Source organism: Engystomops pustulosus, chromosome 4 (genome assembly GCF_040894005.1).
Source record: "Engystomops pustulosus chromosome 4, aEngPut4.maternal, whole genome shotgun sequence".
Lineage (NCBI taxonomy): Eukaryota > Metazoa > Chordata > Amphibia > Anura > Leptodactylidae > Engystomops > Engystomops pustulosus.
This window is the reverse complement of record NC_092414.1, coordinates 89,725,556-89,749,351: the sequence shown is the minus strand read 5'-3', so window position 1 is coordinate 89,749,351 and position 23,796 is coordinate 89,725,556. Positions and strand designations below refer to the sequence as shown.

At 37.6% G+C, this 23,796-nt stretch overlaps 1 protein-coding gene across 4 annotated transcripts; it reads left to right on the top strand.

Moving 5' to 3' along the window:
* Positions 1-96: 96 nt before the first annotated feature.
* On the top strand, positions 97-23,601 carry CPSF6 (cleavage and polyadenylation specific factor 6). 4 transcript variants are annotated; one of them, XM_072146677.1, is made up of 10 exons: positions 97-288; positions 1,584-1,793; positions 3,327-3,430; positions 3,771-3,916; positions 5,172-5,345; positions 5,595-6,081; positions 6,178-6,293; positions 7,863-8,016; positions 8,363-8,556; positions 16,387-23,601. In XM_072146677.1, exons 1-9 carry the CDS (start codon positions 229-231, stop codon positions 8,550-8,552), a joined length of 1,641 nt encoding a protein of 546 aa, XP_072002778.1. In that variant the 5' UTR covers positions 97-228; the 3' UTR covers positions 8,553-8,556; positions 16,387-23,601. The 4 variants fall into 4 exon arrangements, with proteins under 4 accessions (XP_072002778.1, XP_072002776.1, XP_072002779.1 ...); XM_072146675.1 differs by having other exon boundaries at positions 5,169-5,345; XM_072146678.1 differs by having other exon boundaries at positions 98-288; positions 8,366-8,556.
* Positions 23,602-23,796: the final 195 nt, after the last annotated feature.

Here is a 23,796-nt window from a genome sequence, read left to right as displayed (position 1 = left end):
AATATTAGGTAACAAAATATCTTGCGTTCTAGAGTCTTGTAAGTTTAGACAGGTTTCAATAAAGATTTTTGGATTGAAAGAAGTCCCCCCTTTCCTTTACTGGAGCTACGCACATCCTGTCCCTGCGCCGGAAGTGACGCGTGTGTTCCCGCTTGGCTCTCGTTCCCCCTCCAGTCGCCAGGCTTGCGGTGCTCCGTGACTGGCTGGAAGGGCGAGAAACGGCAGAAGATGGCAGACGGAGTGGATCACATAGACATTTATGCGGACGTGGGAGAGGAGTTTAATCAGGTAGCGGCCCGCGCTGTCACGGGCGGTCGGTGGCGCTCGCGCACTGAGCCCTCCTTCTATATGTATGTGTGCTGCACTGCCGCCTGTGGAGCAGAGAGGAGTCATGAGTGACAACATTTGCTCGCAGGGTTGCGCTGTGACTGACTCTCCGCTCTCTTTGTGTAGGCCTCGTGTATGGGTGTGAGGGCCGCGCATCCTTTGGGTCGGCCCCGCCCCCAGGCAGTGCACCTATGGAGGACAACAATAACAGGCCGAGCACCATTGTGTGACTCCACCACAGTGTCCTGAGCATCCTGTGCTCAAGTAGTATCGCTGGGCTAGGAGAGTATATACACTACACGTACAATGTTACAGATCCGCACCAGTGCTTCATCTCAATTACTGACGTGCACAATGCATTAGCTTTCTGTTCAGAGCTTGCATGAGAACCAGCAGGGAGGCAATTCTGCCATTGTCATTTTTTTGTGTATTGAGTAAATATCTTGATGGTTGTATAACAAGGACATGGCTTTTATTTTTTTGTATAGTTTTCTGTTTACTAAACATTTGGGGTTTGTTGAATTGTTCCATAATACATGACGCCCTAATAATGAACAAACATACATTTATAAAATACATATGATCACTTAATAGAATACATAGTTGTTTCTATACATTTACTCCTTATTGGTGGAGGCAGAAGTCTTCTCAACAGATCTTGAATCCCCTTGAATATCAGTGCAGTTGCCTGGACATCATTGCTGATAAGAGGCAGGCAGAGGAATCGCATTGGAAGAGTTGTATTAATGTGTTGGTTGTATTAATGTGTTGGTTGTATTAATGTAAGAATAGAACTTGACAGATTTCTGCTGCGCCAGATTTATCTTTGTGTCTGATGCTGGATGATTAGTCGGGTGCAGTATAAGACTACTAAATCATACCTTATACCCTAATAGTTTGTCTAGTTAACTGCACCACAGAAGGAAAGTTTTTTATTTTTGCGCTTAGACTTGATGGCCACAAGAGAGGGAGAGGCAAGGCTCCAGTGATGTGTCAGGCCTTCTCCTGGCAGATGTGGTGTTTGGTCATGTGACTGTAGCATCTGTAGGTTGTACACAATTACTGTGCTCTAGTCACACAACCTTTCATCGGGGCTGTAAGCTACAGAAAAGCATTGTGCGGATTTACCGGTATGGGACTTTTTTTTAAAGGAGTAAAATTGTCTGTACAAGTGTCAAAGACACTTATGCAGGCATTAATGTGACCTTTCTTTGCAAGTTTGTCTGTAACTTACTCTAAATGGAATTGCCTTGTAGGAAGCAGAATATGGGGCACATGAGCAGATTGAACTGTACGAGGATGTCATCTCCCCTTCTGCAAACAATGGAGATGCACCTGAAGATCGGGATTACATGGATAATCTTGCCACATCTGTTTCAGATGATGTCGTAAAAGGGTCTGCACCCAATGTTGTATTTACATATCCAGGAAAGCGAATCGCTTTGTATATTGGAAATCTAACTTGGGTAAGTTTGAGCTATGAGCAAGTGTCTAATTCCATCATTTTCAGTCTTGATGAAGAAGAAAATATGTATATACTGATTTTGCAGAACTCCATTTTTTGTTTTTACTGGGTTCTTATGAAAAGGGGAAATTTGAAGTTTTTAAAAAAATATATATATTCCTGGAATCCTTGGGTTATGAGTCCCAAGGCGGTCTGATCATACTTACAATACAAGTTATTCTTGTCACTCGCTGTTTGATCTCCATAGAGCTTTTATGTAAACTGATACCTCATTGAGCTTCTGTCTTGCAAGATGGAATCCAGCAGAGATTTCTTGGTGAATAGCAGGTTAGGAGAGAGGATAGGAGCCAAAATTAGTGGACAAGGAAGTATAATATAAAAGGGTATTCCCATTTCAGCGAATTACGGTTATTGTTTGTATTATAAAAAGTTCTCCAATTTTCCAATATTATAATCTGTGCAAGGGTTTTCGCCTTAAGCTGATTGGAATTTTTTGCCTTTACGTTTGACATTTGAATACTCCACTCCGACATTTACTTAATGACTTTTTTCCATTAATTGTAATTGACTTCAGCAGGGGTGTAAATAGGAGAGGCAGGGCCTCTAGCAGACTTCTTAATGGGGTCCCCCTTAAAAAAAAACAAAACATATTTGTTAAAATCACACACTTATACACTCCTATATCCACACATTTAGAATATACCCTTGTACACTTGCAGTTTATACACACATACAGTACATATACTTATACACACCCACTGTATACATATAAAATATACATACACATTTAGAGCATATACACACTTGCATACAATACCATATACAGGCATACAACAAATACTAAGCATATATAAACACACACAGCTTCTGCACATCACACATGCACACACATAGGGGCACATTTACTTACCTGTCCATGCGCGTTTCCCGTGTTGCTTCTTCTTCCCGATGCATGTAAGTGCTTGGCTTGCGACACAATTTTGAAGTTAAATCCCACAGTTTGTCCGAATCCGTCGCATTGTCGGACCGCCCACCAATTTGTGTCGCATGAAAGCCGAGGCGATTGCACCAAAATCCGATCACGTGCGTCACAATCCCCTTCTAAATCCCTGTCCTGGCGGCGCGTTCCCTGAAAAGTCGGAAAACCCGGCGGAAATGCAGCCGCGGTACACTTAGTAAATAAGCCCCCTAGAGTTTACACAGTAGACGGCCAGAAGTAGAGATTCCAGTCCTGTTGTTCTGCTGCCTGCTTTTCGCGACATTTGTTATCTGGACTGCTTACAATGGGCAGCATGATATGTTTAAAAGTGCACATTCTTCACTCTTTAGTGTGTCGGTCTGGATGCTGGTGCTCCCTGACACTACAAGCTAAAAGCGGCTACTACTCCTATTTAGCATGCTTTGTGCAGCGCTGCGAAATCTCTAGCCGCTATATAAATAATAATTATTATTATTATAGTAGTATGCCCCTGGCCTTTGTTAATAGAATTGAAGCTTATTTATGCTTTTGTTTCTCTTTTTGTTTTTTTTTTAGTGGACTACAGATGATGACTTAACAGATGCTGTTCATTCTTTGGGTGTTAATGATATTTTGGAAATAAAGTTTTATGAAAATCGTGCAAATGGCCAATCAAAAGGGTAAGTTTAAACAATCTATTAACTTCAACACCTTGGTATAAATTAAAAGGGGGTTTCTATGACCAGGATGGAGGTCATCAGCTCTGTCCACTGTGTAGTAGACACTGTGGTAAATATACTCTGATGCCGACTGACCTATTCCTAGAAAACCCTTTGATATAACAAAAACTGAGATATTTGATGAAGCCGTGCTGACTGTTCTGTGCTAACTTGCAAAGGTTGTTGGACGATTATTGCTGTTTCCAAAAGGCCAAAACAAATTATTTTTTTGATTATGGTGAAAAATTGTCTTGATTTAAGATTAATTTCCGTACTGATAAATACTGATTTATTTACATAGGTTTGCACTTATATGCGTGGGGTCAGAGTCTTCATCAAAGAAACTTATGGATTTGTTGCCTAAGAGGGAACTACATGGGCAGAATCCTGCTGTAACCCCTTGTAACAAGCAATTCCTTAGTCAATTTGAAATGCAGTCAAAAAAAAGTAAGTATTCTAACGCGCATATTCTAAAGTTTACAAATGATTTCAGTAGTAAAGATTCTTTCCAGCATGCGCTGGTTTGCCATACTTATTTTGCAAGATTACTTTTTTTCCCCCAAAATTTTTATTTACAAACAATTGTAAATAAAAAAAATGGTACATACAATTGTTTGTACAAAAACAAACAATTGTAGAATCATTTTCATTAAATGCAACATTTACATAATCTACATTCATGCAGGGTTAATCATAGGCCTTACTTTAGTGTATCAGAATATTATTATTCTTTTCCAAACTTTTAAACTGAAAACCTCTTGATTATATCTGATCATATTTTACCCTGCAACCTTATATATATTGATATTATTTATTTTTTTTTTGCAAGATCATTACTTTAAACAAAAGGAATCTATTTGCCAATAAAAGATTAAAGGTTTTGGACTTGCATTTGTTGAAAATTCAGGCCATATCCTCTGGCAATACAATAAATCTTTCTGGGAATGCACCTTTAAATGATATGCTGGAGAGTTTGGTTGCTGAATAGAACTATGCTAAAAAATAAGTACTCATTGTGAAAATGCTGTGTAATCTGTGGGTATAATGCTATTGAGCAGGAGCTGAACATGTTGGTTTACTGTGATGTAACTTTTTATTATTCATCCACTTTATTTTCCCTTCTCCTATATTGAGAAGTTAAGGAGGTATTTTTATCACTCTTACTGACCTACAAATGAGTAACCTCAAGTTATACTTAACCTTTTTCGAAACAATATTTTAATCTGCCCTGCTGTTCCTGTTCCATTGAACACTGCCTGCAGGTTACAATTTCCTTGAAATTTAGAAATGCTGTTGCTTATTTCTAGCAACTTAAATTTCAGTTGTGACTTTTTTTTTTAAATTCCTTTAAGGGGTTGCCCCTGTTATTAACTTCCTAATGAGTGAGGGTAAGACAGCTGGTATATAAATCGATCGTGAGAATGGAAACAATAGCAATTAGGAATACAGGGATCGTGTTCTCACAAAAAAGTGCAGTGGCCAGACAAGCATACACACAAGCATAGAGCCTGCTGCAGGAAAAGGTCAAACAGACTTTCATTATCCAAATTGGTGGGGGCTTTTGACATGGATTCTTCCAGTAGAAAACCATGGCAAACTCCTCTGTGAATTGACCCTAAAAATAAAGGCACCTTATGGATGTAGATTACAATTTCACTGTCTTGAGGTATAGATACTTTTTGTTGTATTTTAATTGTTGCAGCTACACAGGCTGGTCAAATGTCTGGAGAAGGAAAGGCTGGCCCGCCTGGTATCAATGCTCGCCTGCCTTTTCCCCCTGGTGGCAGAGGGAGGGGTCGGTTCCCAACCTCAGGTCCGGGTGGTGACAGATTTCCTGGACCTACTGGACCCGGAGGGCCTCCTCCACCTTTTGCCGGTAAGAGCCAAAAGTATTAGTCAAGATTTACTTCTACAAGTTTTCAGCTCCATTGCAGGGACTCCCAGCAATTATTCACATGCCTGTCCTTCAGGTCCTCTTATGGAATGGCTGCAGTGAGAAGTTTGGATGGAGCATTGGTTGAGCGGGGCACTATATTAAAAGTCTTCGGGGACAAACGTTAATTTAAATGTAGAATGCTAAAAAAAAAAATTTTTTTACATTTTCTAAAATTCCTATTTATTTTAGGTATGGCTCCTCCAAGGCCACCTATGTGTCCACCTGGTCCTCCTGGGCCACCTGGCCCTCCCCCACCTGGACAACCACTTCCTCCTCCGTTGACTGGACCTCCAAATAGGGGTGAACGTCCTCCTCCCCCAGTATTATTTCCTGGACAGCCTTATGGCCAACCACCCTTGGTCCCTCTCCCTCCAGGTCCTCCCCCACCGGTATATGGTCCTCCACCTGGTCCACCACCACCTCAGCAAGGTCCACCTCCTCCACCTGGTCCATTTCCTCCACGCCCCCCAGGGCCCCCAATGGCACTTGGACCACCACCACACTTAACTGGTCCACCTCCAGGTGGACCTCCTCCTGCTCCACATGTAAATCCAAACTTCTTTCCCCCACCCGGAAATGCTGGCATGCCTGCATCAGATAGTAGAGGACCTCCTTCATCAGACCCATATGGCCGACCTCCTCCATATGACAGAGTGGATTATGGGCCACCCGGACGGTATGTCAATTTAATATCTTTGGATGTTTATAGTGTTTTTTTTTTTGGTTTTTTTTGTTTTTTTATTGCACACATCCCTAATTTTGTTTCTTACAGGGATATGGATTCTGTGAGAACTCCTTTAAGTGAAGCAGAATTTGAAGAAATAATGAATCGAAACCGGGCCATTTCCAGCAGTGCTATTTCAAGAGCAGTTTCTGATGCTAGTGCCGGTATAGTAAATCCGAATACATTTAATGAAATAAAGATGCTGGCACTTTTACAATGTAGCTATATTGAGTGTGTCAGTTACATATGCTTAACGCATAACTGTCATTTGACATTATTTTTAATGTTGGCGGATAGTGTGAACATTTTTCTAAAATATTTTAAGAAATACTATAAAAAGATAAATTTTTAAACCAGTAGATACCCTGGTACAAACATCAGCACATGTGGTAACGGTCATTACGGTCGTGCCTTCCAAATCTATGTATTTTAAGAAATACTTTTTAGTTTGTAAAGAAACTGGTTGCAGTGCTGCCTCCTGTAGCTCCCTTCCTAGCCTGTTTAGTGTTTATAGAGGGTGACTATAAGCTTACATCTAATGTCTGTTTATACACCTGTGGGCAGTGAGGCTTAACCCATTCACTTTTACCTTGATGTTTTGAAAATAATGCTCATAGAATACTTTAGCCAAGAAGAGAGCAGAAAGGGTTAATGCTCACTGCTTAGAGCTGTGTAAACAAAGAGCAGAGAGTGTCTCTCCATCTGCCTTGACAGTGGAGTAGTAACACTGATGCTAATTGGATCTTTGCAGCCATTTTCTTTACAAACTAAGGAGAATTTCTAAACAAATTATACTGGAAACATGTACCACCCACACACAATATTAAAACTAAATGATATTTACTCTTTATGGCAGTGCTAATACTGAACAAGTGTATTTTATATTTTAGTGTAATTTGTCATTCTGTAAAAAGCATATTTTTACTTCTGTGCATATATTACAACAGCAATATGTTAACCGAAAAGTACCTGAAGTTGAATGTCTGTGAAAATAGAAAACCAGGCTTCTAACTTCCACATACAATTCCACACTTGTCACACGTTGTATGTGGTATTGCTTTGAAGCCCCATTCACTTCAGTGCAGTGATATGTCAATACCCTTTGCATTGATTGTGCATTTTCTGTTGGCATGTTTCTGTAGCAAAGGTTTAACCTTCAGTTGCAGAGAATATGATAAGTCACCTAAAGTGAAATTCCCAGCCGAGGTATTTTGACATCCACAAGGTGCAGGTTCCCTATCTGGAGAAAGGGGTATGGTTGATATTCTCACCACAGACCAGCCAAATGTAGAGGTTGAGGCTCATTTATTCATTTATAATTTATTTGTATGGAATTGTTGGTATTGGCATAGTCTTGGCTTAGCATGCATAGTAAATCCATGTGACCAAGCTGCAGGAAGGGGGCCAGTGGATACCTCATTCTCGAGATTGGGGTAGGTACCACCTATGGCATATGTCATAAATACCTAAGCTCGTAAAACCTGTTTAAGATTTTAGTACTGCCTTCTGATTGTGTATATCACGTTATTCAGCCTATAGTTGCTATGTGGCTGTGCCAGTTTTATACCAATATACAACATCTGTAGTCTGATTCAAATGACAACATCACACAATTAAGAGGCTGACAAGTGCTTTAACGTGAAGGGCTTCTGGTGCAAAAATCATATTTTACTTTGTCAGTTTTTCTTCTTGCAGTTTCATGGTGTTAAATTTATTTTCTCTTTTTGTCTCAGGTGATTATGGAAGCGCAATAGAAACTTTGGTAACAGCTATTTCTTTAATTAAACAATCCAAAGTATCTGCGGATGATCGTTGCAAAGTGCTGATAAGTTCTCTACAGGATTGTCTTCATGGAATTGAATCAAAATCATATGGTTCAGGGTCTAGGTAATGTGGTCTTCACTGGTATTTGCTTATTACTGTAAAATGGGAATCTATATTAGGAATGTTTCCAATCTCTTGCATTGGCTGTAAAGGATTGGTTTTCTTTTCTCCTAGTGTCTAGCTTGGCTGAATACAAAAAGCTGCATTATAACATCATCTAGTAAGACTTTTGATTTAAGCTTGATATGACAAATGCTTTCTTCCTCAAAACTGAAGTCTCCATAAGGTGAAGATTTGAGACTTTAAAGAAAGCAGCAGCATTCCTTGTAGCGCAGACCAGCCTCTAGAATTTATTGATAATTTGTTCTAAGAATGTTTTAAGGGAAATTAATTGAGTGATTTCCTTTAGAAGACGTGAGCGTTCAAGAGAAAGGGACCACAGTAGGTCACGAGAAAAAAGCAGGCGTCACAAATCTCGCAGCAGGGATCGCCATGACGACTATTACCGAGAAAGAAGCCGTGAACGAGAGAGGCATCGCGATCGGGACCGTGATCGTGACAGAGAAAGAGACAGAGAGAGAGAGTATCGTCATCGCTAAGCAGGTGGGTATATCATAGGCTGAATCATGGAAGAGCGGAGTACTGCAGTTTGAGTCAATCTATTTGTTTAAAGAGAAACAAATTGGTCTAAAATATTGGTGTATTGGTAAGTACCTGATCAGGGTATAGTTTATAAAAGACTTTTTCAAATCATAGTCAGGGTATGTAGCTACAATTTTATAAGAAATCCATAGGACACCTTGAGGATTGCAACTGCAAAAGTAACATTTGACATTAATGTTGAAAGTTTGGAAAATGTTTCAAATCCTTTTGATTTATTCTGGCGCCAGACAGTGTTTATGCTGTTATGAAAGTGAAGGATCATCAAACAACATACACACAAACAGGTGCGTCAGTGACAAAGATTTTGTGCTTTGAAATAGGCCCTCCACCTTAATTTTTTTATTTTTTTTCTGCCAACATGAAGAGTGGGCAGGATGGGAGTACCTGCATCAAACAGAAATATCCCTTTCTGCAAAAAGAACTGCACTGCTGTCACTGTATTGGTTCTTACAGTACGGGTGCTGCAGTTTGGCTGACAGGGAGTTATTGCTGCATATTTCTTTGATACTCATGGGATTTGACTGATATGCCTACGTTTTCACAGGCTGCAAACGTTCAGCTGCAGCCATCCTTAGCTTACAGTCAAATCATCATTTTTTATATGTATATTTAGTGTATGGTGCCGAAATGGGGGAATTTATTTTGAGGGCATGCTCTCATGTGGTAAATGCCCTGTTTTTCTTGTTTGCCTGCCCTGCTATATTTGTGTGTTTTACATAAGCACTTGACCACTGCAGACAATTATTTGGCATTACCGGAGCCGATGACCGCCCATATCTGTGATGTCTGCATGTATAGCATGTCTTCACTGCAGGGCAGGTGAACAAGACCGACTGCAAACAACTAACCGGGTAAGTATATGTTCTTTTTCTTTATTTTTATTTTAGCACTTTTTCATTTTTTTAGTATTGTTAATCATAGAAACTCTTGATAACAGAACATGTCTTTGATCATGAACCGTCTTGTGTAGTATATATACATACAATATCTCTTGGAGCCTTGTTTTCTTATGAATTTGTCCCTTCCCCCTATTATTCCTCCTAGAATGGTATATACCACAGGTGATCTGGCCATAAATGTGCTGTACTACCTAATCAGAAACTTTTAGTACGGTAGTTATTGAACACCTCGATCTTTCATTTTGGATGGCGAGTCCCTTAAATTTGGTTATTACTACAAGCCCTGGTACTTCTGTTATTCATCTGGGAAAGTATTTGTGTGGAAACTCAATTCTACAGGAGAGATTTATTATAATTGTCTGAAGTGAAACTTTTCTAGTTGCCATTGGCATCCAAACTGAAATTAATTTTTATACAACGGTTTATACAATGAAAGCTGAGCTCTGATTAATTGCCATGGGCAACTAGAAAAGATTTGCCTAAGACACTTCTGATAAATCTCCCTGTGTGTCTCTTAAAAAGTACCATGCAGATATTTTCTCAGATGGTGGCAAAATGGAAGGGTTTTCTTGTTTGGGAGATGGGGGGGGGGGGGAGTTGCTTATTTTATTTCTTAATGCAGAAAGATTATGCCCTTTTTGTACCATTTATAATTGCCAGAGACTTGTGAAATTTGCAGTGGCTAAGACATAGAGGATCTAACGAAATCCCTTATATATACTGCACGCAATCCTATTTTAATTTGCTTCATTAAATTATTGCTTCAGATATGTGTTTATTCCTTTGTGTTTAGCTTTGGGACTCTCCTGGTCTGCTGTGGAATGTAAACTGGGAATTTAGCATGGTGATGGTCTTTCTGACCCACACAGTATACCGTAATTGGGTAACCTGTAAGTTACTGATAATGTCAGTATTGCAATGCAGTGATTTGAACTTAAACAAGCAAATCCGAACATCGCTTGTTGAAGTCCAAGTTTGAAATATTTTTACAGTATAGTCCCCAAAATAATATATGCTCATCTAATAAAATATTTTAAAACCCCCCACATATTTGGTATGTTTGTAATGTTCTGTATGATAAATCTTAACCATTTTTGGACCTACAGGGTAACACCATAAAATAATCTGAAAAACTTGCCAAAAATGTTCAAAAAAGTGATCAAGAAAAAGTTATGTGGCCCATAATGACTGAAATTAACACCTACAAAAAAAAAACAATCAACCAGCTCTGTTTTACGCAGGTTGAGGGTTTTCGTTTCTATAATAGATTTAATTCATGGGTTTTTTTCTATTTTTTTTTACTTGGGCCTCTCAAAGTCACTTGAAACCTGAGTCATGTGACCTGATCAAGGCCCCCCCTCTTAGTGGACGTCTGAATGAGGCCTGAAGCAGACATTAGGGATATTTTAGATAACAAGTTATTTGGGTGGTCTGTGCCTGGAAAGCAGAAAATTTCAAACTTTGAAAATGAGAATTTTTCAGAATTTTTGCCAAATTTCCTTTTTTTTACAGAATGAAAAGCAGAACTTATCACTCAAATTTATCAACTAACATTAAAGGAAACCTACCATTTCAAATGGTAGGTGTAAGCTGTAAACACCGAGCACCAGCTCAGGGTGAGCTGGTGCCGGTGCTTAGTTTCGTTAGTGTTATAAACCGCGGTATCGCGGTTTTAACACTTTTTAAACTTTATAGCAGAAGCTGCTTCGGCGCTGCGCGCGACCGTGCGCGCGCAACGCCTGCGGCATTTCCTATGTAGGCGCACGCACGATCGTGCGCACGCGGCGCCGAAGCAGTTTCTGCTATAAAGTTTAAAATGTGTTAAAACCGCGATACCGCGGTTTATAACACTAACGAAACTAAGCACCGGCACCAGCTCACCCTGAGTGCTCGGTGTTTACAGCTTACACCTACCATTTGAAATGGTAGGTTTCCTTTAAGTATGATGTATCATGAGGAAACAGTCTCTAAATCAGTGTTATAACCACATATAGTGTCTCGTGTCAGATTTGAAAACAATGGGCTGTTTTGGGATGGTGCGAATTGGCCATGTCGTTAAATATGGTTATGGGGATAAATATGATAGTAGTGGAGGTGTGACGCCTAGACACCCTCACTATGCTTTGTTTGCAGCTATTTCTGCTTCTTTGAATTTTGGGAGAGGCAGACATCTCTATCCATTGTGTAGGTCATGAAGGATTGGATTCTTAGGGCAAAAAGACGCTTAACCTGCAGTAAACCTTTCAGTTGCTTTTGGTAAAATTTGTTCATAGTAAATGTGTTTAGCCTAGTTATAGACTTGAAAACTAAGATTTTATTTTCTAGTTAAGAACAAAATTACGACAATTTTAAATCGGAAGCCATCTAAGCTTTTGGTGACCTAAGCTTGCTCTAACTTTCACTGCCAGGGAATTCACTGTAAACAGGCTGAGAACATGGGAAATTCTGATGCTCTTTAATGGCAAGGATACAATTCAATGGCTGAAAGGTTTTAGTAAGGCAAATTTAGGCTGCATCATTTAGTTATTTTTGGGTCCAATTACAGCAGTTGGACTATCGCTACTCATTAATAACCTGTTTATATGCCCTAAATTTCTACCATTTGAGTTTGACTATCAACATAACAAACCTTTTGTCTGCATTTGCTGCATCCACAGTTTTATTGCATTTGGAAACCTGATTTTCCAACAACTTTTCCCCCAACCACTAGAGGATGAGCAGTGGAGAGCCCCATCCATATAGGCGAGTGCATAGGGTCTAGCTGTTCTCTCAATAGGAACTTGGCTTGCCACCATTTATGAGGTTTACCATGACACGATTGAGCTCTGGACCTCCTTTTCACCTCCTCCTTTGTGGATTAGGAGTTGATTACTGAGTATTTTAAGACATTAGTTTATAACCATTGCACACAAATGTACTGTGTAACTGGCAACACCTCGGCTGCTTTTCCTAGCACACGAGTAAGCAGGAGACATGGAATCACACGCATATCATATGCAAAGTTGTCTAGTGAATGAATGTAAATAAACAGGGCAGTACATAGCAGTTGTACATATTTCTAGTGACACTTGTCATTTTACTGTTTTTGTTTGTATACACTTTTGAATTTGATTGGCAGCTGTCTTGACCAGAACCCAATCAGTAAATACATTGTGTATTAAACATTGTAATTTTTTAATTATCTTTTTACATTAAAAATAATGGTATATTGCCTCAATTTGTGCTTTGCAAAATTGATTTGGTGCCTTTATTTTTAAAACTAGTTTAAGAACTAGCATTGTTAGTTTCTAAATTCATAGAATGCATAACGAGTGCTCTCCAAGTCATAAAACACCAGTAAACACTGCCTTTGTTTATAAAAGGTTAAATCTGTTCCTTGGAAATAGTGTAATGTATTTTTTGCTATAATGTGTTGCTTTTGATTTTTGTGTTTGAGAATTCTGTTAACTGACTCAGGTCTTAAAAGTATTTTTTTTTTTTTTTTTTATTAATGCATATCTTCATTTTAAGGGGTGGTGGTTTAGACTTTTCTGCCTGGTTTGACATTGGGAGTGGAACATAACTCCTGTACACTTGATGAGACATTTGTTTCTATTATCTTCATGCCCAGTGTCTTATCAGGTGGGTGAAAGGGTCTGGATAATGCCTTTAATGTCTAAAGTTGGCCAGTAAATTGTTATTGTTATACATTGTAACGTTCTTGCAATCTTGCTGTATACAATGTTCCTCTGAACAATTACAACTTTAAAAGCCCAATTTGGATTAATACTTTTGTAAACTGTGATTTTACCTAAACTGTATTTTAAATATAAATGTGCTAAACTTTGCCATTTGTCATAAAGGAAAATTGTTACTTTGCGATGCACAAATTTATTGCCTAAACTTTTGTAACAAATTCCTGACTTGTTAATACATGTTTCAATAGGCAACATAATAAGCTGTTTAGGATGTAAACGTTAGGATACCATTTACATTTTGTGATTTCTTCAATTACTGGCAAATTTGGCAGTGAAATGAGAAGTGCAGTTATTGGACATTTTTCTCTTAGATACTATACTGGCAAAGTAACACTTTTTAATATTTATATACTATAATAATATATGGGTCATAACACTGCAAGACTCAATATTTAGTCAAATGCTTTCAAATTACTAAAATTTAAGATTTATTGAGATAAAGTAGTTGGTTGCATATGCAACTGAAAGTGTCAACAGGGCAAACAGTACAGGATACAGGACTGTCGCTTATTTTTCATGAGCAAAAAAAAAAATCAATGCCAAGTTATCACTTTTGGTGCTCAAAAATTATAAAACATTGGTAACATGGAATTTTATAATTCATAAGGCACTTCATAAAGTTACTTTATTATGTAATGGATATGTTAATGTTTTGGGGCATTTGTTTATATTATAGCATTATATCTTTTATGAGCTGGTTTTCATACTATTTTACTCTTCACTGCAGTCTTTACTTTTTGTTGTACATTGCAAGTTTTTTCTGTAGCACCTCCCATCCCATGCAGCTTGAATGATAAATCATCTTTTATACAGTCTTGCAATCCCTGCTTATATAGCCGTTCTCAGGCGATCTAGAAGGCAGGGCTGAGATGCAGGTACATGGAGAGCAAACTTACTGCAGGAGCCGGGGTTGCATCCTTAAAATGAATAAAAGATCATTTTTCATTAATGCTGCAACCTAGAAATATGCTAAAAGACCTCAAGGGGACCTATATATTATATAAATACAGAAGGTATTGCTTGTGTGCTTGGCAGGGTTAGTGTGGTTCCATTTAATGCATTTAAAATGATCAAAATAACTATTCACACATCTGAAACAATAGCATAACTATAACTTTAAACTGGTTCTTTTATCTTAGAAAAATATAGTATGTTCACAGAAAATGTGACAAATGTCTGTATATAAGTCACGTCTTGTGTAAATGAAATGTGGCCTTACCGTATTTTATAATCCATCCACTTATATAAAAGTTCTGAAAATGGCTTTGTAGACGTGTCTATGAGCACTTGATAGATAAGACTGTGAACAAAATTTCATAAATACTGCAGATAACTTTATTAAATAAATATACTCCGGTGTCCCTTTTCCCCGGCATTCTTCTTTATTTAAACAGTTTGTTTCAGGTTTCTGTCCCTGTACTCTAAAGACTAGCAGAGGAACCTGCTTAAATGTCTAATGACTTGACTCTTTACATACAATGTCTTTGTAGTTTAATTGCCTCAGAGTTGAATAAAGAGAAATATTCTCTAGGTATGGAAAGAGTTAATCATTATCCTCCGTATCTGTCTGAAGTACACAGACCTCTTAATTCCTTCACATACACTGCTCTGCAGGGGAAAGCGCTAAAAAAAGGCACCGGAAAGCTGCTTTACTTAAGTTTTTTTACATTTTTAGACCACCTGCTCCATCATTTTTGATATATATAATATTTGTACCCATACAGTATGTTTTGGACCTGAAGGAGTGTGGCACAACATATGCTGCATGGCCATGCCTTGATGCCCGATATTCTGTAATAGTCCAACTTAAAAAAAGAAAGTTCACACATTTATTGGTATTGTGAAATAAATGAGGTGCTATTATTCATTTGCTTTGGGAACATGCATTATAATATGATATTATAATAATGCTTTGCCTTTTTAAGTGCATTGATCAAATAGTGGGCTATATGTTAATACTTGTATAAATAGAACATTTTATTACTTGGCTTATTCTAATGTAAAAAAATTGACTTGATTAAAAAAAAAAAGCTGTGTAGTATTAGGAATCAGCTGTTTGCACTGTTTAGTGATTAGACAAGCATGTCTAGGTCTTATATTTTATGCTACTAAGCATGTTTCAAAGGTTTAGAAGATGCAGGAAGGGTGTATTATTCCTTATATACCGTTTAACTTATCATGTAGTGCTATCTCTGTGTACATATATATTTATTTGGAGTCTTGGAACAAATCTTTACATACATGGGGCACCATTTGTCTTTTGAATGATACTTTGTGTTGGTGACATCTTAAGCTGACCATTTAAGAGAAACAGTTCTGCCTCATCAGCTGACTGTGTCCCTTTGGTTAAATCTATGCTTGGCAGAAGCCAAGAACATGACAACTAACCTCCAATGCTAATTTTCCTCAAGTAAACCTTGTGATATAGAACAGTTGGTTCCAGAGTCAAAGTACTCCACCTAACTTATGATTGAAATGAACTTAGTGAGTTTCTTTAGTGCAATATTGGGGAAATCCTATTAGGCAGTTGTACTGGACTTTTTTGGTCTATTTAATTTATGGTATGGTAACATCTTAAAATGTTGATAATTTACTTTTTGTAATTGAAACTGTTATCTGAAATACAAGTTTATACTACCATAGATTTCTGTAGTGCTGTTCACAATGTTAAACATTAAAATAAACCAGTAGCATAGTCCCTGGAATACCATTTCATTGAATCTATACTTTTGTATAATTCTGGTACAAACGATTGGCTTTGCTTAGTATATTGTGCCTTCATACATGTAAATGTTTAAACTTTTACCTGTTTCTAGCTGTAACCTGTATGTGTATATTTGCTCTTTCACATTTAACTGTATATAAGACTGTTTTAGTATCTGCTATTTTGTAAATTGAGAATAGAGAAACTTCCTATGTACGATACTGGACAATCGTATATGCATGTAAATGTTGTGTAAATCTATATATAAAATATTTCTGGTTGCATGTAAAGCTCTCCATGCCAAACACTTGATACAGCTGTAAAATTGAATGAGGCATTGTGTGTGTATAGTCCTACTGTTGAGTTCTGACAAGAAATGTATATGCTTTGTACTGTATGAAATCTACATCACAATTTTAAAACATTGCAGCTGACAGAAGAGGTTCAACTTGAATGATCAACACCTACTCATCACAGAAGACACTTGGCCTTCAGTTTGCTTCATGACACATGAACTTGTGGATAAAAATGAACAGATCTAGATGTGAATAAAGCAAATCTGCAAACATGGTAACCAGTAGATCTACTTTTTCTTTTTAAGTTGCTTAAATGTTTTATTTGACTGAAACCTGTGTGACGTAAACATTAATAGCTCTTGTAACTTTGGTTATGCATAACAATGACAACTTATATTGTGCAGGCAATTGATAGTCCAGTTCTTTCTTGTTTTTATAGTTGTTTGTTCATGCTAAAATGTCCATGTTCTGATGTTTGTATATTACACCACCTCAATGACAAGATGTGGTATTGTAATAAACTGTTAAATGGGGCTGATGTGTAAAGCTGTTCAAGTTATTTGCTGTTTACACCTCAGGGATTGGTTTGTTTTAGCAATATTCAATTTCATTTTTTTTCTTATTACAATTTGCAACTTTGGGGGCCCATCATTCATGTATAATATCCAAAGTAGTTGTATTTGTTAGTTGCTTACATGTTCAGTAAATCACTTGTATAGTAAAGTACTTAATTTGGTAGTAAATAGACAGAAACCATTTATTCAATGCATGCCGTAATTGTGTTCTCCAATAGGCCACCCTTTTATCTTGCGTATGGCTGTATATTAAAACTTTTGTGTTGGTTTTATTCAAAAAGTGTCACCTCTGGTTTTGCAAATTTGCTTAAGTTACAAAATGTCAATATTAACTTCCAATTAAAGTCCAGCAGTTATTTAGTTTTGGTCTTTCCCACTACAGCATTGTTCTCAGGTGGGATTTCTTTTACTGTTCAACATTGGTTTTCTTTCTGTGAAAGATTTAATGTAGTTCTTCTCTACTTCCTTTTATATTGGAATGCTCTATAATAACAAGTTTTCAAGACCATTGGTGGTGGCATGGTTACACTGCTTGAATACTGTTACAGGTTCTTCCAGCAGTACATTTTTCTTCTGTGGTAAAATAGACTGCAAGCTGTATGCACAAATAACATATACGAAGTATAACAAGCCAAGGATTTTGCATTGTATTTTATGACCAGTAGCTCGGTAATAATGCAAGTAACATTTGTTTTTATAATATACATTTGCCATCAAATATATTTAAACGCAGTCAAACCGAACCAGGTAAGTATTTTTTCCTTTTATATTGTTTATGTGTGCTCCTGGTCAATGTGAACTGACTAAAAAGTATGTATTGTATAATATTGAATTGCATATTAACAATTGGCAGTTTACTTCCTGAAATGTAATTATATCTCTATGCTCATATGAACTGCATACATTCAAAGCTGCTTTGGCAATGTGTGGACAGTGCATAAGGGGAAACTTTGGGGATATTCATGTCCATTTTGGAGAGGGCCTCCTTTCAGAGCACTTTTTGTGCTGGGCTGGATCTCCGGTAGCAGCTCAATCTAAATAATTTTAATAACTTGCAATACCACATACAATCTTAAGCATTTGGCTTGATACATGGAACCCAGTTTGTATGTACATATCTATTTTTAGTAAGCCACCTTTTGTATGGACCACCTATAAACACATAACTTGCTCGGTAAAGCTTTTTTGTCATATCTAGCACATTTTTGTACTGTTTAATTTTAGACGTTTGCAGCCTTCTGTACATTTTAAATTCACTTTTTTTGTGTAAAAGAATACACCTTGATATTAAATTTGGTTGTGGTTTAAACTTGAAAGTATTTTTTGAACTAGTTGTGGTATATTTTTGCCAATAACTGTTGCTGATGTAAATAACACATGTAAGTGAACATGGCAAATTTTATTTTCCTGGAAATGTTTGTGCTTTTAGCTAGAGTAAATACTTTTTAACTGTGAAATGTTTAACTTTAAATGAAGTGGGTTTTTTTTTGTTTTACTGTGTGGGTATGTAAACTAGATATAGGTAAAATTTGGTGTCTTAAAGCTTTTAAGATTCTTGTTTTCTTGTCATTGAGCGTTAAAATGCAAAGTCTTTAACAATAAACTACATACTCCTCTTAAGAAATAAAAGCACTGTTTGAATTGGTTTTATGAACCAAGGACATCTAACTGTAAGTAAAGTTGATTTATTGTGTTAATATTCTCAAAGGTTTGCCTGGTTTTAGTTTTTGTAAATAATTGTTCTTTGTACTTTATACTCAGTAGGGATCTCTGCACATGCTGTGGATTGTCATGTGGAGAATTTAAATGGAAATTCACATCAAATACGTGCGGTTTTTAAATGCGCTTACTTTTGATGTAGAATTACCTGTGTGTTTCGTTTGCTTTTTCACCTAATCCTGATGTAATTTCAAGCAAAAGTGTGCATCAAACCCATATCACAATGTTGATTTGATGCATATTTGGTGCTGATTTTCCACACTCCCATAGATTTCAATTAAGAAAAATGCATACAGAAATCCATAAGGGCGCACACTAAAAGTGACATTTCATTATTTCATTTTCCAGATTGAGTGACTCTTTCTACATTACTTTTTCCAAATCACATTCATGCTATGTTATCACACTGTGGATTTTCCGCCGTAAAATCTGCAACATGTGCAAATACCCTTAGAGCAACTTTACCACCATTTGTTAATAATGAGGAATAATATGTCGCCAAAATAAATTTTTTATGACTATTGGTATAAGCATAGAATCATACAAAAATAAATTTTCCTCTATTCTCTATTTTTTTCCTGTCAAATGTCCCAGTTCTGTTATTCTTTGTCATTTTAAGAAAAATATGTGCCTGTGTGTTAACTAGAGTCTCATAACAAGATTTGCCTACTACCTTCAACTTATAAAGGTCTCCGAGGATTTTCAATTTACTGCAGTCGGGATTGGTCATCAGTTAAAATTCCTGGACAATCCCTTTAACCTTTTTTCTTTAAATATTAAAAAAAAAAAACAAATCACACAATATTTTAAAATTGTTATTAGTGCCATCCATTTTATCTCCTGGGACTCATTCAACATAATCAAGCAGCCAATAAAAACCAATATGATTCCTTTAATGTACAGTACAAGGGCCAGGTGTGTTTTTTTTCCCCCTTCTGGAAAAATGACAATAAGTTGTACCAATTCTATTTGGCAGCTCATTGGTCAGCTATGACTTTTCTGATCATCATATCTCTCGCAGCAACTCAGTCTGAAATCGGTGCTCCTGCCATCTCCGATCTCAAATGGACCTGAGCTGTTTAATTGCTGAGGGCAGTGGATCCAAAAAGAGATGCCAGGATGGCTGTTCTGGTGGAATGACAAACCACCAGCAAATTCTCATTATTCCATTTGTACATCTCCAAACCACTTTTAATAAACGTATATTGGTTATGTACTTTATAATTTATATAAAAAATAAACTATACTGAATGAAAAATGTTTTACTGAAATACTACTTTCTAATCTTCAGAGTGTACATCCCCCCCACCCCGTTCTAATAAAACTTTACCTCGGTCCTGGAGAGTTTGTAAGATCAAGTGGCCACCAATAGACTTCTGGCTTTTTATGAGCCAAATTTGCCACATACCATTCGATTTCTAAACCATAATGCAAGAGAGGCACTCTAGTTCCTGATCAGTGTTGAAATATATAGCATTTTCCAGTCTGAAACCGGTCTATAATTCATAAAGTTAAATTGCATACATCTAAGCTTATATTATTACAATATAATTAAAGGAAACCTACCAATTGATGTGGTAGGTGTAAGAAGGCAATACCGAGGACCAGCTCAGGGTGAGCTGGTGCCGGAGCTTATTTTTGTTAGTGTTTTAAGCCGCTGTATCGCGGTTTAAAACACTTTAAACTTTATGGCCGAAGCTGCTTCGGCGCACCGTGCGCGCGGCTCTCCTTCACTTCCTATGTAGCCGCGTGCACGGTCTCGCGCATGGTGCGCCGAAGCGGCTTCGGCCATAAAGTTTAAAAAGTGTTTTAAACCGCGATACAGCTGGTGCTCGGTATTGCCTTCTTACACCTACCACTTCAAGTGGTAGGTTTCCTTTAAACTGATAGCATTAAACATCAGCCTAATAAGTATATGCTAGTTATGTTCCACGTTAACCTCTCTTGCTAGTCAACACCTGATTGGTAGGGATATGACAGTAGGTACAGCTCAGGTACTAGAGAGAACAGAGCTGTTTTTCTGGCCCTGTTCTACCATGACCGATTGGATTGATTTACTTTCAGTTTGCACTGTTTAACTCCTCTGGGGCCGCCTGCTGACTTTAGACGTCGCAGGGCTTCGCTGCAGTTTTCTACTGCTTCTGTTCTAGTTGTAGGAGCAGGACCCGGTCTCTGGGTATCAGAAACACTAGGGAGAAGGGAGATGTGCTTCTCCGCTCCTCGCAGCATCACGCTGAATGAGCGCAATGCACGGAGAAGCAGAGCCGATGCTGCCGCTGACTATATACTATAGCAGTGGTGGCGAACCTATGGCACAGGTGCCAGAGGGGGCACTCGGTGCCATTTCTGTTGGCACTCGCCCAGGACAGAGCTCACCACACAGGAACAAATCCACCAAATCTTCTTGCAGCCCCAGGCAACTTAAGAAATGTTGGCTCTTTGGAGGTCCTCCTTCTTTAAACTGTATTGGTGGCCTTAAGGGGCCGATTCCATTGAAAGATGTGGAAGAACAGGTAGGAATATGTTACGGCTTATAAATGCCATGTTGTGGAATTTTGGTTGTAGCTTGGGCACTCAGTATCTAAAAGGTTCGCTGTCACTGGTCTAAAGGGGTTAATCAGAGCTGATGGGTCTAATTAGACCCAGTCCAGCTCTGATCAGAATCCCCAGTCACAGGTGGTCATTTCCCTTGTAACTGAAGCTCTTCCAGATACCTCAGTTACAGAGGGGAAACTTGCAATGGGAAAAAATTAAGTAAAACTAAATAGTCTTATGACCTCACGGGGGATATATAAAGTTAAAAATAAAAAATAATCAGAAAAATACAATGACATATATACAATTCCCCATATAATAATTTGTAAAAAATCCCCTACCACACTACAAAAGGCATCGCCCGATACTATACATATTATATATCAAAACGACTGAAACAAAATAGGGAATTCCTTAATAATGTTCATTTTGAGTTAATTTGAAAATTTTAAAAAGTAGTATAAATTACAATGCTTTTTTTTCCATTTTTAACCCCAAATGAAAAAAAAAAGTTTAAAATTGTATAACTTTTTAACTAGCTCTGTGTCCCAAAAGAAAAATTTGGTTAAAAGGTCCAATCACTAGAGCCTTTTCAGGCCGCGTCACTAAGGGGTTAAAACGTACCTGTACTGAGCAAGTGTAGCCTAATTATAAGTGTTAAAGTCTAAGTTCCGCTTATTAGTTATGAATTAAACCAAAAGTCTGGTAAAAACCAATAACCTCTTATGGCCCATATAAAGTAACTACACATATTTCACTAGTGTGACATAAAATCACTATATTATCAAAGTATGACAAGTGTAGACGTGACAAAATGCTACATACAGTAGTTTGGATTATGATTATATTCATGTTACATTTAAAGGGTTTTCCCATCTGGGCATTTACATTTAAATTTCCACATGTAAACATTTCTTCAATTGAATGTCCCTGTGTTGAGATAATTTCTCATAAATGTAGCCATGTTGTCCCTTAGAAACCATGGTTTTTTCAGATATGACCACCCCATACTCTCGCAGTGGTGGCCAGACATGCGCTATTGAGCTCTACCTGGCCACCTGGATTCAGCAATCATTACCACAGGACGGCAGTTGGCCATGCAGTATCTCCTGGACATTTTCATATACAAAAACCTTTTTGTTTCTTTCTGCAATCACTCCCGCAGAGGTGATAGTCTTGTTGCCAAGGGACCATATGACTTTTTAATAGGGGACAGGGGCTAGCTATGTACAGGGAAAGCGGTGGCAAATGCATTTCCCACCCTGGGCTTATACTCAAGTCAATGTTTTTCCCAGTTTTTGTTAAAATGGCTTGTACTCGAGTATATACGGTATATTTTGCCTCTTTTATGGTGCAGCCGCTCGGCTTTCAACCTGCATCCAGCTGTATGCTTGTCCAACATACATTTAGAGAAGCTGCTCCTCTCTTTTTAACTCCATTCCTGGTTTGGACATCAAAAACGGCATCTGCAAAACTGAATTTTTGAACACACCCTGTTGGAGATGTATAAATAATGGTGAATAGACAAGTGCAGAGTAGGTCTGCACACTTATTCTGCACACTAAATCATTCTCAATTATATATCTGGAGCAGTTTAGAACTGTAGAATAGGCGCTGGGGTTAGACTAAGACGGAAAAGAGACAAAAATGGTCTAAAACCTTTAATAAATGTGGCCTGTGGCATTTTGGGTGGAAATTATGCGAGAATTGTCGTAGGCAGGTTCATCATTCTACCTTTATGTATTGCATGCCACACCACTAAACATGAGGCAGAACACTGCTGAGTCTAGTGATTGGTGACCTGTCCTTCAAAAACAAGTTGCATGACTATACGTCAAAGGGAGCAGTAGCTGGAATTTGTAGCAATATTGGTAGTGTAAGTAACTTAGATGTATTCCCCATACACCTAAAATGAAGCTCATTGCATAGATAACATTTCATAAAGCTAAGGTTGCATTACTGATGTCCATAAGTTATATGGAAACTTAATACAGGCGGTCCCCTACTTAAGGACACCCGACTTACAGACAACCCGTAGTTACAGACGGACCCCTCTGCCCACTGTGACCTCTGGTGAAGCTCTCTGGATGCTTTACTATAGTCCCAGACTGCAATGATCAGCTGTAAGATGCCTGTAATGAAGCTTTATTGATAATTCTTGGTCCAATTACACCAAAAATTTTGAAACTCCAATTGTCACTGGGGCAAAAAAAAAAAATTGTCTTGAACTTCCATTATAAAATATACAGTTTCGACTTACATACAAATTCAACTTAAGAACAAACCTCCAGACCCTATCTTGTATGTAACCCGGGGACTGCCTGTATAATATTGCTTTGCAATATACGTATGTGCAAGTCTAGGTTTCTTTTGCAGTGGCTTTAATTTATGTAGAAATATGTATAAATCAACTTGTTTGGAATATGCCTTTAGTGTGTGGTATGTATTTGGATTTCTTTCTCCCCAAACATGGCTATGTTGTATCACACCAGGAGGAATTAAAATTATTTGTGCAAGAAACTAATGTTTATGTATTCTTAATGTTTGACCTTTTTATATTTTATTTTTAATAAAAGCCTTTGACAAAACATCCAGTAGTTTATTATATAAAACAAACTAATCTCTAATACTTTGTCGCAAAAACATTTGTGTGAACATATGACTTGTGTTGGTCAAACCTACAAATTTCAAGTCTTGACTTTGGTCAACTTTTGA

Coding starts and splice junctions, on each gene's coding strand:
- CPSF6 (XM_072146675.1), top strand. CDS start 229: ATGGCAGACGGAGTGGATCACATAGACATTTATGCGGACGTGGGAGAG. Junction 6,294..7,862: donor AGTTTCTGATGCTAGTGCCG/GTATAGTAAATC, acceptor TTTTTGTCTCAG/GTGATTATGGAAGCGCAATA. Junction 8,017..8,362: donor TCATATGGTTCAGGGTCTAG/GTAATGTGGTCT, acceptor GATTTCCTTTAG/AAGACGTGAGCGTTCAAGAG.